General features: G+C 45.5%; 1 protein-coding gene across 2 annotated transcripts in view; it reads right to left on the bottom strand.

Annotated features, from left to right (window-relative positions):
- Positions 1-15,230, bottom strand: part of LOC119968768 (Down syndrome cell adhesion molecule homolog) — a 658,909-nt gene that overhangs the window by 188,275 nt on the left and 455,404 nt on the right. For both annotated transcript variants that reach the window (XM_038801471.1, XM_038801472.1), the window contains one exon: positions 12,482-12,655. In XM_038801471.1, coding sequence (XP_038657399.1) covers positions 12,482-12,655 — 174 coding nt within the window. The remainder of the gene's footprint in view (positions 1-12,481; positions 12,656-15,230) is intronic.

The raw sequence follows: 15,230 nt of genomic DNA, 5'->3' as shown, positions 1-15,230 counted from the left end.
TAAGTGTCTTTAAGACAGAGATAGATGGGCAGCACGGTGGCCTGGTGGTTAGCACAACTGCCTCATGGCGCTGAGGTCCCAGGTTCGATCCCGGCTCTGGGTCACTGTCCGTGTGGAGTTTGCATATTCTCCTCGTGTCTGCGTGGGTTTCGCCCCCACAACCCAAAAATGTGCAGAGTAGGTGGATTGGCCACGCTAAATTGCCCCTTAATTGGAAAAAATAATTGGGTAATCTAAATTTTAAAAAAAAGACAGAGATAGATAGGTTTTTGATCAATAAGGGGATCGGGGGTTACGGGGGAGAAGGCAGCAGAATGGGGATGAGAAAAATATCAGCCATGATTGAATGGCAAAGCAGACTCGATGGGCCGAGTGGCCTAATTCTGCTCCTATGTCTTATGGTTCGCAATCCACTCCATGTGGGCTCTCTATGTAGCAAGAGAGAATTCAAAGTAGTTTGACCTATTCAAAAGTTTGTTTTCTGCCTGGGAAGAATAGAAAGTGGCCCAGACTGTTCCATCTACAAGAGTGTATGGGAAGTGGTCAGGTCCAAAGCAATTCTGTCTTAGGCACTGATTCCGATATTACAACATTGCCTGCACTTCAACACGTGAGGACTTGATTGGCTGTAATGTGCCTTCCGTTGTCCTGAGGGTGTCAAATGCACTATAGAAATAAATGCAAGTTTTTCTTTTTTAGATAGTGTTGCCCAATAGAAATCAAAGAACAAAGAACAAAGAAAAGTACAGCACAGGAACAGGCCCTTCAGCCCTCCAAGCCTGTGCCGACCGTGCTGCCTGTCTAAATTACAATCTTCTACACTTCCTGGGTCCGTATCCCTTTATTCCCATTCTAAAGAACAAGGAACAAAGAAAAGTACAGTGTCTAGCCACAGATGACAAAGCTGTTCATAATGGCAGGGGGCAAGGGCAGCACGGTGGCGCAGTAGGTTAGCCCTGCTGCCTTACGGTGCCGCCTCCCATGTTCGATCCCGGCTTTGGGTCACTGTCCGTGTGTAGTTTACACATTCTCCCCGTGTTTGCGTGGGTTTCGCCCCCGCAACCCAAAAAACTTTGTGCAGGCTAGGTGAATTGGCCACGCTAAATTGCCCCTTAATTGGAAAAATGAATTGGGTACTCTAAATTTATATTAAAAAAAATAATGGCAGAGGGTGGGGAAGTGGGGCCCGATTAATTAGACTTTGGAATCAAAAACACAAGTTCTAAATTTGCGGGTGATACCAAATTGGGAGGGAAAGTTAATAATAATAATTATCTTTTATTGTCACAAGTAGGCTTACATTAACACTGCAATGAAGCTACTGTGAAAAGCTCCATTCCGGCGCCTGTTTGGGTACACAGAGGGAGATTTCAGAATGTCCAAATTACTTAACAGCACGTCTTTCGGGACTTGTGGGAGGAAACCAGAGCACCCGGAGGAAACCCATGCAGACACGGGGAGAAAATGCAGACTCCACACAGACAGTGACCCAAGCCGGGAATCGAACCTGGGACCCTGGCACTGTGAAGCCATAATGCTCACCACTGTGCGACCGTCCCGCCCACATACTGAGAGATAATACTGAGAAAGACTGTGACAAACTACAAAATATTAACATGCTTGTAGAATGGACTTAGAACTGACAAATAGATTTCAACACAGATCAGCGGGACAACGAGGGGCAGCACTAGTGGATAGCACTGTGGCTTCACAGCGCCAGGGTCCCAGGTTCGATTCCCCGCTGGGTCACTATCTGTGCGGAGTCTGCACGTTCTCCTCGTGTCTGCGTGGGTTTCCTCCGGGTGCTCCAGTTTCCTCCCACAGTCCAAAGACGTGCAGGTTAGCTGAATTAGCTATGATAAATTGCCCTTAGTGACCAAAAAAAAGGTTAGGAGGTGTTACTGTACTAGAAAGGTAATGGGAAGCCAAGAAAAGATTGAAACACAAGGATGAGAATTTAAAATTGGAGGTTTCAGAGGGCTTGAAGTGAATGGAAGAGAGCAAGGAGACTGCTGACAGTTCAGCGATGCAGGATATGATAAGGGCAGCAAGGTTTTGGATGAAGTTCGCAGATCGGAAACTAGTGGAATTATATTGTCGTTCCAACACAGTCTCTGGTCACAATTCCTGGAATTCCCTCACTAACAGCACTGTGGGTGTATCTACATCACCTTCTCAGGGGCAATTAGGGATGGGCAAGAAATTGTGACACCCACATCCTGTGAAAAAAATTAAAAACCACTATGAGGGATGAAAGTTGACCAGAGGACCGCTAGAATACTCTGTGGCTGCCAAAAGGATGAATATGGGTTTCAGCACCAGATGGATGTGAACTAATTAATTTTTAATCAGCCGCATTGCTGTGGGTCTGGAGACACAGGTAGGCCAGACCCAGCAGACTTCCTTCCCTGAGGGACACGAATGAACCAGATGGGTTTTTACGTCAATGGTTTTGTGTCCATCATTAAATTTCCAGGCCGGAACTTTCCAGCTGTTCATGCGAGTGGGATCTTCCCGTCCTGCCGGCAGTGCACCCCCGCACCCCCCATTGGGGGTTTCCCGGCGGCGAGGGGCGCATTCAAAGGGAATGCTTGTTGAAAACGGCAGGAGCAGAAGATCCTGCCAGCGGCCGATGGCAGGCCGCCTCACGCCACTGCGATTTTTCTTGAATTCAAATTTCATCATCTGCCGTGGAGGGTTTTGAACCCGGGTCCTCAGAGCATTGTCCAAGGTCTCTGGGTAGCTAATCCAGTGACATTACCCCTACACCACCAAAGATGTAAACTGATGGTGGAGTGGGTGTGGGATCGGAAGCTCAGTTGAGAGTTCAGTGGGATGCCAAAGGGTTGCACACTAGCTGGTCCAATCAGAAATATTGGTGAGGGATGAAGATGGAATCAGTGATGAGAAAATAAAGTTGATGAAAGGTCCTAATGATGGCTTCGATTTTCACAATATTTAACTGGAGGAAATTGGCCAGATCAAATCAGCCTGTGGCAAGTCTTATTCTATGTACAAACACTGCACTGCACTGGCGCATGTATCTCAGCTGGGCCTGTCACTGAATAGATTTCTTCCGATGGAAACCCCGTTCTTTCATTTCCACCCTTCCCTGATGTCACATACGAACTGCAGTCAGGAAAATGCTCAGGGACCGTGCTTTGTGTCTCCTTTATTTCCCCCGAACAGCTAACTGACTCGGAGATGTGGTGTCTAGCTGCCAAACTGTGGCTGAGTGGCTGGAAAGGAAAAATCAACAGAGGGCCGCTTCAGTGACTTTCAATACAATTTATTCGAGACAGTGTCTGGCGACTACTGCTGCCTGTCGGGGTAATGACACATGATGGGTGATTGAAGTGCAAACGTTTAAATCAAAGGAGTCTGCATGTTTGAAGAGGCATCAAACAGCACTCACACTTGTTTGCAGCTTGCAGTGGGAGGCTCTCATTAGGAGAGAAAGGAGAAGCATTATGTAAACACACAGATTATTGAATCCAAGCCAGAAGCTTTTTAAACTTTCAAGACTGAGTATGTTGTGGGTTGTGAGGGAAAGGGGGAGTGGGGCTGGGCACGGAGGGGGTAGGGGAGCGAAGGTGTGGGACTTCGATTACAATACAAGTGGTGAAAACACTCGATTGTAAGAAGACAAATGAACTCTAGTTACAGAATTCAATCTAAATTTGCTCACTTTCGGAAAAGTTTTATTCCTATTAAATACAGGAAAAGTTTGCATTTCTATAGCATCTTTCATTACCTGACACGTCCATGAACCTATTACGGCCAGTGAAGTATTATTGAATTGTCACTATTCTATCACAAGAAATGCAATGGAAAATCCACCCATAGCACGATCGCACAAACAGCAATGTGATAAATGGCTAGATAATTTCTTTCAGTGCTGTTAGCTGAGGGACAAATATCCACCCAGGCCACCAGGAGGAGCTCCCCTACACTCCTTCAAAATAGTGCCATGGGACCGTTTCTATCCACTGAGTGGGAAGGCGAAACACCATTGATTTTGCTGCCCGCTTTCCCCAGGCAGCAGGAGGTGTAGATGGAGTCAATGGATGGGAGGCAGGTTTGTGTGATGGACTGGGCAGTGTTCACGAATCTGAAGTTTCTTGCGGTCCTGGGCCGAGCAGTTGCCATACCAGGCTGTGATGCAGCCCGATAGGATGCTTTCTATGGTGCATCTGTAAACGTTGGTCAGGGTTAATGTGGACATGCCAAATTTCCGTAGTTTCCTGAGGTGGTATAGGCGCTGTTGTGCTTTCTTGGTGGTCGCGTCGACGTGGGTGGACCAGGACAGATTTTTGGAGATGTGCACCCCTAGGAATTTGAAACTGCTAACCATCTCCACCTCGGCCCTGTTGATGCTGACAGGGGTGTGTACAGTACTTTGCTTCCTGAAGTCAATGACCAGCTCTTTAGTTTTGCTGGCATCGAGGGAGAGATTGTTGTCGCTGCACCACTCCACTACGTTCTCAATCTCCCTCCTGTATTCTGACTCGTCATAATTCGAAATCCGGCCCACTATCGTATTGTCAGCAAACTTGTAGATGGAGTTGGACCCAAATTTTGCCACGCAGTCGTGTGTGTGTATATAGGGTGTAGAGTAGGGGGCTAAGTATGCAGCCTTGTGGGGTCCCGGTATTGAGCACTATTGTGGAGGAGGTGTTGTTGTTCATTCTTACTGATTGTGGTCTATTGGTCAGAAAATCGAGGATCCAGTTGCAGAGTGGGGAGCCAAGTCTGAGGTTTTGGAGCTTTGATATGAGCTTGGCTGGGATTATGGTGTTGAAGGTGGAACTGTAGTCAATAAATAGGAGTCTGTTGTAGGAGTCCTTGTTGTCGAGATGCTCTAGGGATGAATGTAGGGCCAGGGAAATGGAGTCTACTGTGGACCGGTTGCGACGGTATGCGAATTGCAGTGGATCAAGGCGTTCTGGGAGTATGGAGGTGATGCGCTTCATGATCAACCTCTCGAAGCACTTCATTACGACTGAAGTCAGGACGATAGTCATTGAGGCACGTTTCCTAGTTCTTCTTTGGCACCAGTATGATGGTGGTCTTCTTGAAGCAGGTGGGGACGTCGGAGTGAAGTAGGGACTGGTTAAAGATGTCCGCGAACAGTTCTGGTCTCCTTATCCAAGGAAGGATATACTTGCCGTGGAGAAAGCGCAACAAAGGTTCACTGGATTGGTTCCTGGGATGAAGGGACTAGTCTTGGAGGAGAGATGGAATAGAATGGACCTATGCGTTAGCGTTTCGAAGGCCGAGGGTGATCTCATTGAAGCGGATAAGCAATGGATTGCCCCCAAAATCAGATTCCAAATCAGATCTCGGGTTCCTCCAGAAAGTCGCCTTGCTTCAATGTGTGTCTGGTGCAATTTTCAAAAATGGTGGTTCCATTTCTAATCATACATCTGAACCGTGCTTATGCATCCTTTCACAAATTAACAAGAAAGCTTAATTGAGGAAAGGTGCAGAGGAATAAATTCACTGGTCACAGGCTTCCAGTGGAGGGCTGCACTGTAAGCAAGTGTAAGTCAGGGTCAGAGCATTGAATACCTAATCTGCAATGCTTTTGAACTTGGCCCCCTGCTGGGAAATTCAGAAACTGCAGAGATATTTCATAAACTGAGCCTGGTGCATCTTTTCTTGGGCAAGAGCAGTAAGAGATGTGGAGGCAAGTTAGGTAAAGGAAGTGGGGATATAGGTCGACCATATTGAAATTAATTGTGGAACAGATTATTGAATCCAAGCCAGAAGGAGTCAAGGGGCTGAACGGCCTACACTTGTTGCCAGACCCTTAAAAAAAATGAATGAATTGAAATCAGAGAATAGCGGAATCACAGGGTTGATTTTCTTTTTATTCATTCATGGGATGTGGGCATAGCTGGCTGGTCCAGCATTTATTGCCCATCGCTCATTACCCTTGAGCTGAGCGGCTTGTGAGGCCATTTTATTACACAGGGTATTTAAGAATCAACCAAATTTTGGGTAGCACAGTGGTTATCACTGTTGCTTCACAGCGCACGTTCTCAGGTTCGATTCCTGGCTCGGTAATTTGGACATTCTGAATTCTCCCTCCATGTACCCGAACAGGCGCTGGAGTGTGGCGACGAGGGGCTTTCCACAGTAACTTCATTGGTGCTTTAATGTAAGCCTACTGCTGACAATAATAAAGATTATTATTATGGCTGCGGATCTGGTGTCGTATGTTAAACCAGACCAGGTAAGGACAGCCAATTTCCATTAATGAACCAGGTGGATTTTTTAAAAGAATGAACCAGGTGGATTAAAAAAATTGACAATCAACCATTTCATGGTCATCAGTTTTTAACGGAATTCAAATTCACCATCTGCTGTGTTAGGATTCGAATCCGCGCCCATAGAGAATGGCCGTCAGTCGCTGGATAACTACACCACGGCCTCAATTTGGTCAAATGCTTCTTTGATATCAGAGAGCCAGTTTTGGTGTATATTTGGAGACTCCTTCTAATGTCTATTGAGACCCAAGAAGCCAGTTCATAGAGAATAATGAACTACACGACAATGGCTCGAACACAGGATCGCAAACACGTTTGTTTCGGGGCAAATGTCCAGAAGGGATGTTTTCACATCACAGGTGAATTGATGAAAAGACCAGTGTTAATGAACCTTACTTAGATTATGTCAAATCATTTTTTGTGCTGCTTTCTCTGCTGGCTGTTAAGTGTTTATGACCTTTTGTAATAATAATCTCTATTGCCACAAGTAGGCTTACGTTAACACTGCAATTAAGTTACTGTGAAAAGCGCATAGTCACCTCACTCCGGCACCTGTTCGGGTACACTGAGGGAGAATTCAGAATGTCCAAATTACCCAACAGCACAGCACATCTTTCGGGACTTATGGGAGGAAACCGGAGCACCCGGAGGAAACCCACGCAGACGCGGGGAGAACGTGCAGACTCCGCACAGACAGTGACCCAAGCCGGGAATCGAACCTGGGACCCTGGAGCTGTGAAGCAACAGTGCTAACCACTGTGCTACCGCACCGTGAATAAATGGTTCAGGACATTCCCCCCCCCCCCCTCCCCCACCCCACTCCCAGGAACATTACTACTGTCGGTTGGGACAACGACAGGGAATTAGATGGGGTGAACAGATGCATCACAGCATCCCACCTTAAAAGGTAGACATGCACTTTAAATGTTTATTTGGGGATGTGTGTTACATTAAGCCACAGGGAGGTTCTTTAAACCATTAACTCCCTTGACACATTTAGAGAATCCATTGTTTCTCCCGTTCTTTTCCCCCTCTCTTCTTTACATGCAGCCACTTTCGGTTTTCAGTTCCCGTGAAGGGTTTAGAACTGAAATGCTGACGTCTCTTTTTATCTCCAGAGGTGAACCTTTTGTGCATTGCGCAACTTTTATTTTCAGTTTTCACTTCAGATTGGCAGACTTTCCTGTTCTGCAAAGGAAGAAAGAATTTTGTATTTCACTTGACACTTACCACTACCTCAGTGAAGCCAGTGATGTACTTTTGAAGTATAGTCGTGTAAGGAACAAGACGAGAGTGATGTTGGAACTGAGTGGGTTGTGAATGTCATAAATATGATTCTAGCGATTCCCTCCCCTGTTTGGTGTACATTATTGAAATTACTACAAACCTCAACGGTAAGGCGCAAATCCCTCACAGCGGAAAATTGAAAGGATGTCGGAAAGATAGAGTGGAGAATTTTCCCAAACCTTTTCCAGCCTCTCTAGCCGGCTGGCATTATCTCAAACCACTGGCTTTTGAAGGGAGGCTTGGGAATGTCAGCCTGGCCATCTTTTTGTTGTGCTTGCTCCAACAGCCAAAGTGGTAGCAGAAAACAACACAGCATCACCAGTGGGAGGAGGACTGAATTGCACATGTTACTGGTGAAAACGTAATGGCAGACATCATGAAATGTGTTCCTAAATCATGGCACTATAGGTAGTGTGCAGCAAATAGGAAGTTTCAGAAACTGTCCGTATATGTGTATACAATATATATACACAAATTATAAACTGGGCTGCTTGTTATAGTATAGAAATAAAATATACAGTGCATTGTAATATTTTATACAGTTTATATTATGATAGATTATCAAAATATCTTGAAGATATTTTGATAATATATCAGGGGTTGTAGTCTGAGGCTTTCGGAAGCCATTTCGGACAGAGATGAAGAGACATTTCTTTACCCAAAGAGCGGTGGGCCTGTGGAATTTATTACCACAGCAATAGTTGATGCTGAAACACTGAATATATTCAAGAGTCGGCTAGATATAGCACTTGGGGCGAAAGGCGATGGGGAGAAAGCAGGAGTAGGCTATTGAGTTAGACGATCAGCCATGATCGTGATGAATGGCAGAGCAGCGAAGGGTCAAAAGGCCTCCCCCTGCTCCTATCTTCTATGTATCTGTGTAAGAATTAGAAACAAAATATTGTTGTGGAGGATTTGTCACAGGCACGGTGCTTGATATGGATTCTGTGTCACCGAAAGATCATAAACAATGAGTAATGCATACAAATGCTTCATATTGATGGGGTTCTGTTGGCAGATCATTATTCTCCACGTCACCCCTCACCCTTGACAGCGCAGGGAATAAAAAGGCTGGTGCGAATATCGAGTGGGGTTCAAAATTCCGCTGCCGCTTTTCCGAACATCAGTGAATGGAGGCAATTATCTATCATTGCCGCAATTTTTTGAAGTCTGTGCGTTCAGTTGCCTCGTGATTATTTTTCCCTCCCAAATTAAATGTTAAGAAAGTGACATCCTCATCATAAATCACGGTTTGAATCGTGATACTGTCCTGTTTGTTGGCACAGTTCTGAGATGTTTAACGTCTCCACCGCCGTCTGCCCCCCCCCCCCCCCCCACCCCCCACCCTGCCAACAATCCTGACTTTCCCCCAGTCCCTCAGTAAAGCTCCTCGGCTCCACAGTAAACATTGATTTAACATTTCTGATCTGTACGAGCCACAGGGACTCAGCATGAAGAACTTCTCTCGCTGGGAAAGCAAAGTGCGCTATAGCTGCTCTGAAGCCTGGAGGGCCTTTCATTAGTTTCAAATAGAACCCAACTCACTAGGGAGGCCCCTGCTCTGCTTTGATAAGGAATGTTTCTCTTCATCATATTATGTGCAGACAAAGCCTCTTTTATTGACAACGCTCTCATTGCTGGTAAAACAGTCCTTCAACCGTTAACCAAATGCTGTACTATCATTTGAATTAATTGGTGACTGTACAGATATCCTTTTCAATATACACATATTGAAATGCGCAGCATCGGCGAAGGCACGTTGGAATGCATTTCTTTCCATGTAATAAATGATCTGTTTGAACTCCACACAAAAAAAATACTTTTCACTGTACCTCGGCACACGTGACAATAAACAATTCCAATCCAATCCAATCAATATGTTGGGGAGACGGTGCTGTGTGTTATATTAGTGGGGAAATTCCCTATGTACAACGTCGCTTTTTTTTCCCGATGGCAGTAGTAATCCAATTAATTGCGGAGGGCAGCACGGTAGCATGCTGGTTAGCATAAATGCTTCACAGCTCCAGGGTCCCAGGTTCGATTCCCGGCTGGGTCACTGTCTGTGCGGAGTCTGCACGTCCTCCCAGTGTCTGCGTGGGTTTCCTCCGGGTGCTCCGGTTTCCTCCCACAGTCCAAAGATGTGTGGGTTAGGTGGATTGGCCATGCTAAATTGCCCGTAGTGTCCTAAAAAGTAAGGTTGGGGGGGGGGGGGTTGTTGGGTTACGGGTATAGGGTGGAATTGCTCGGCACAACATGAAGGGCCTGTTCTGTGCTGTACTGTTCTATGTTCTATGTTCTATTATTTAAAAAGGGTGTGAGGGATAGGCCAGAGAGTTAAAGCCCAGTTGGTCTGACTTCAGTGGTGGGCAAATCATAGGAATCAAGTCTAACAGTCAAGATAAACAGTCACTTGCAAAGGCACGGATTGATCGGAGATAGTTGGCATGGCTTCGTCAGGGGATGATCCTGACTTACGAACAGAATCAATCTTTTTGAGGAAGTAACAAGGAGGATTGATGAGGGTAGTGTAGTGGATGTTGTCTACACAGATTTTGCTAAGGCATTTCATAGGCACATGGCAGAATGGTCAGTAAAGGAGATCCCGCAGGATAAAGGAGAAGGTGCCGAGTTGGATCCAAGATTGGCTCAGTGACAGAAAACAAAGGGTAGTGGTTAATAGATGTTCTTGCATTTGGGAAACGGTTTTCAGTGATATTCCACAGGGTTCAGTGTTGGGTCCCTTGCTGTTTGTTGTGTATATTAATGATTTATATTTAAATGTGGGTGGCATAATTTGGAAATTTGAAAATGAAATGAAAATCGATTATTGTCACGAGTAGGCTTCAATGAAGTTACTGTAAAAAGCCCCTAGTCGCCACATTCCAGCGCCTGTCCGGGGAGGCTGGTACGGGAATCGAACCATGCTGTTGGCCTGCTTGGTCTGCTTTAAAAGCCTTGTGAGCTAAACCAGCCCCTTTGCAAGTAACATAAAGATTGGCCATGTAGCTGATAGTGACGAGGATAACTATGAACTTCAGAATGATATGAATAGTTTGGTTGAGTGGGCTTAAGAGTGGCAAATGGAATTCAGTCTGGACAAGTGTGAAATAATGAATGTGGGCAGCCGGGTGCAAACAAGGCAAGGGAATATTCAATAAACAGAGAGGACGTGAGAGAACTTGGAGTGCATGTGTCTGCTGATAGATCTTGCTCAGGGAAGGTGGTCCATGTGGAGCGCTGGGATGGAAGGTGGACAATAGGCGGGTTGAACAGGTCATCATGAAGTGGTGAGTAAAGTGCAGCACAGATGGTGTCAACCAGCTTGTTGGCTTTCGTCAATCGGCAGGATGACGTTAGCAAGGGCAGGAAGCCAGGGGAGGGATGCTGAGTGGAGAGTCCCAGTACTTATGCCCATTGTTGCACAGTATTCAATTGAGGGTCAATAAGATGTGTGTGATGACTTTGCAATATGATCATCTTAAATTACAACAGCATTTTCTGTTTTATTCTCCACCCTTTACCAGAACACTATTTCTGGAGAGGTATTCCAGCATTGTACCATACCTGACGGATACATTTGCCTACTTACCAATGCTCATTTAGCCTTCCTTTCCATTGACAGTCAACGTCTTCCAAGAACTGCGCACCATTCTGAACTATGCACAACACTGTTCTTTCCTCAAGAAATGCATTTGCTCGTGATTTAGGACCAAACTCTTGCAGCAACACATCTGGGTTTTAAAGGAACTACTACATGTGTTTACAAATTATTTCAATGTAAAATATCTTAGAAAGAATATAACAGCTATGTACTGTGAAATGTGTTTTTTTACTTTTCACTCACTCCTCACTCACTCGAAAACCTCCAGTTGGGCCTTTGGGTGGTAGAAACCTTAGTTGAGTTTTCATTTTGTAATGTACAATGACCAATTATAATGCTTCAGGCCTGCCCTGAGATGATATTAGCGCAGATTATGGATCAAACATGGGGCTTTTTGAGCATGCAGTTTAGCTGCTCATAGATTACCTGTCAGGCGTGTTTCTATTTGCTGTTTTCACATGAACTCGTTTAATTCTTTTGTACAAGCTATCACGTAACCTCTGTTATTTACTGTAACAATAGGGTGCACTTTTTTCACCTAAATGTTGGGAAACACCACTCTGTAACAGACTGCTAGGAAAGAAATATGTGGGAACCAAGTGATGTGTCTTCTAATGTTCTTGAATATTTCTGAAAAGAGAGACATGTTGCTGAAGCTTTTAGTCTTGCACTTCGCAGGGCACACACATGAATGCCAAATTTCAAATTATCACCACAATTAATACTGTAGGAGAAAAAGGTGTTGATTGGTTATTAAGGTGACTCAGTTTGCTGAAACCATGGATAAAGGGAACTAAAGGCTTCTAAAGCTCCTGGGTAATTCAAAGAAAGGTGCACGGCTTGAACATACTCCTTTTGTTTGCACAGACCAGGTCCACGTGGCTTCCGGTCCACGTTGTTTCCAACAAGCATAAATACGCGGTGTCATAAGCATGACTGCTCATATTAAATTAGTTGTTAGTGTAGTTGTGAGTACACTCAAGATTGTTCTGCAAGTGCTGCAGAATCACATCTAACATTAGACATTTTGTTTTGAGGTTTTCAATCATAGGTTCTGTACTACCAAATGGCGGTTTCTAATTTTTCTCTTCCCTTTATTAGAAAATGCTCTTGGTATGAACCACCTGGCACAAGTGGAACTGGGAAGTGTGGAACCTCTGTGTCCTTCGCCATCACGCTGGCCGGTAATCAATCACTTGAGGACAGAGTCAGATCTTTCCTCCTTCCCTCTCACATCCAGCACTATTTCTAGAGAGAGATTCCAGCATTGTGCCATCACTCAGCTTGACCTTAACACTTCAGGCAGTAAATGGTTGCTTACTTTTGACCGTCAGGTACATGGACTTGCTGACATCGGCTCCCACATCGTTGCTGACCTGGCAGAGGTAGTATCCGCTGTCTTCTTCCAAGACATGTTTAATTAAGAGAGACCCATTCACCAGTAGTTGGATACGGCCATTCAGTGCGATTGGCTGGAACTGTGGGACACCGGCACCTATACAGAGAGTGGCGCAGAAGCAGAAGTTAGCCCTTTCTCATGTCCTGAGGTTACTCTGCTCAACAACCTGAATCTCCAAATAAACATTTGCTGATTCGGCAACTCCCTTTTTAAAATCTCATCAGAGAGGGCAAAGAGAAATAAATTGAAAGTGCTTTAAAATAAACTTACTCACTTATTGTGAAAATCTCTTTCATAAGACATATGTTTTAGATATAACTTTTCGTTTGAGGAATTAAACTTCTAACTTTAGAAAATGGAGGTCACTGGATGAGAAACTGGTAAAAGTAACCCTGAAGCAAATGCCACTCATACAATTCAAACAAACTTCAAAAGGTCTGACCATATGTACTTGGGAAATGAACAATTAGAAAGGTAAGATCATTAAAGCAGCTGGGCTTACTTAGTTAAAGGACTGGAGACATGGGGCTGGATTTTCCATTGCCCAGCGCTGATAGCGTAATCAACAATCGGGCAGCGAATTAACTCCGCCGCCGGAAATGGGGCTGGCGCCGGTTTGACGCCGGGTTGCGAGTCTCCGCCACCTCCAAACCGGCATCATCATGACGCGTGCAGTCGCAATGCTGTTGGCGCCTCATCGGCTAGCCCACCCCGGATGGGCCGTGTTCCCGACAGCACGGCACCCGTGTCCTCACAGAAATTGTCAACCCGGTGTGGCAGCTGCGGACTGTGTCCAGCGCTGCCACACGTGGCCAGGATCCGTGCCGCCGACCAGGGCGGCCTCCAGGAGGGCTGGGGGGAGTGGTGGGGGATGGGCAGAGGGTGGGCTGTGGGATCGCAGTTTGCGGTTCGGGACCGCGCACGGCCGGCGCAATGTTGCATGGCACGACCTGCAGGTCATCACCCGTGCACATGTGCGGCCCACCACCCGGCCATTCTCCGGCTGTTTTCGGTGTGGGAGGCGGGGTTTTTTTTATCGGCACCGGTGCAAGCCCCTCACCAGTACTGCAATGGGTGAGGAGTTCACAATGATTTTTTACGTGTAGACCTCCCATGTAATCTCCGTAAGAGCCGGGATTTAGCAGCGGGAACAGAGAATCCTGCCCATGGTGTCTGCAGTTATTCCAGTAAGGGGTAAGTTATTCATGTGATTTCCCAGAATTAAGGAAAGCTCGGGAAGTGAAATATATTTAATTTGCATTTCTACCTGGCAACAAGCCATGTATGTTCCATTGCCATGGAGATCGGTAGGGCTTAGTGAGATTAGTTGGACCTCTGGAGATAACCTGTTCGGTTGCAGTTTTAAACCAAAGAAGTGGGTTCCTAGGGCAGCACAGTGGCCTAGTGGTTAGCACAGCTGCCTCACGGCGCTGAGGTCCCAGGTTCGATCCCGGCTCTGGGTCACTGTCTGTGTGGAGTTTGCACATTCTCCCCGTGTCTGCATGGGTTTCACCCCCACAACCCAAAAATGTGCAGAGTAGGTGGATTGGCCACGCTAAATTGCCCCTTAATTGGAAAAAATAATTGGATAATCTAAATTTATTTAAAAAAAGAAGTGGGTTCCTGCAAACCAGGGAGCGTTTTATGATGTTTTAAACCACTGTGCAGAGTTTCAAGAAGGCCCATGCTGAAGCCAGGGGACACAGAGTTGTGAGATTAGTAAAGAAATTGAAGAGTCGATTAGCCAAAAGGTAATGGAAGGTCCCCATGAACTCTTGCATCGTGGCAAATAGCTGGAACACTGAAGAGAAGCCAGGATGAATTCCAGAGAGTGGTGGCTATACCTTTTGTATCCATCCCAGGAAAAGTGAATAAATCTTAAAGATTTCATAAGACAAGGAAACTCTTGCAGGGGGAAAAAGAAAGTAGAAATAAGTTTATAGCGTAAGCATCTGCAAGCTATCGTGTTAAATTTACAGTGCTTACTTTGTTTAATTTCTCCCTCTGTACACAATAAAGCCATTTTTTCTTGAAACAAAAATCATGAAATCTTTGTTGCAGTCACCATCGTCCAAGATGACCATTGGCTGCTTTCCTCTTTGACGGGGCGAGGCGACTGGTGGAGATTTAACCTGAGGATCACCACACCTCAGGCGAAGGGCAAGGTTGAGGAGGCGGGAACTTCAACTCAGCTGGTGCGGGGATTGAACCCACGCTGTTGGCTTCGCTCTGCATCACAAATCAACTGTCCAGCCTACCGAACTAAACCAGCCCCTTTTGCTGTATAGTTATGTTGGTTAATCGCTGAATGACAGAATTTCATCTTCAAACATTAATGGTCCCTAATAGTATCGGAGTGATCTTCCACATTTACCAGATTGATTTGCATACTTAGGACATATGCCTGGCTTTCTACATGTCAATTTTGAATGTTAAATGGTTCACACTACATTACAATCTAAAGATAACTATGGATCAGTCAAGTGATTCAGCCCATCTAACCTCATTCAGCTAGAAAAATATCACAGAGTACTGCTATTCCTTAAATGATTCCAAGGCTTTTTTGCCTTCACTCTCCATCCAAGTATCCATCATGAATATGGATTAAACCCTCACCGAAACGTTCTGATGCTGCCATGGTGGCATTTCCCGCTGTGAATGCGCCGATTCA

Source organism: Scyliorhinus canicula, chromosome 7, assembly GCF_902713615.1.
Source record: "Scyliorhinus canicula chromosome 7, sScyCan1.1, whole genome shotgun sequence".
Classification (NCBI taxonomy): Eukaryota; Metazoa; Chordata; class Chondrichthyes; order Carcharhiniformes; family Scyliorhinidae; genus Scyliorhinus; species Scyliorhinus canicula.
The sequence above is the reverse complement of the archived record's forward strand: the minus strand, read 5'-3'. Positions and strand labels throughout refer to the sequence as shown.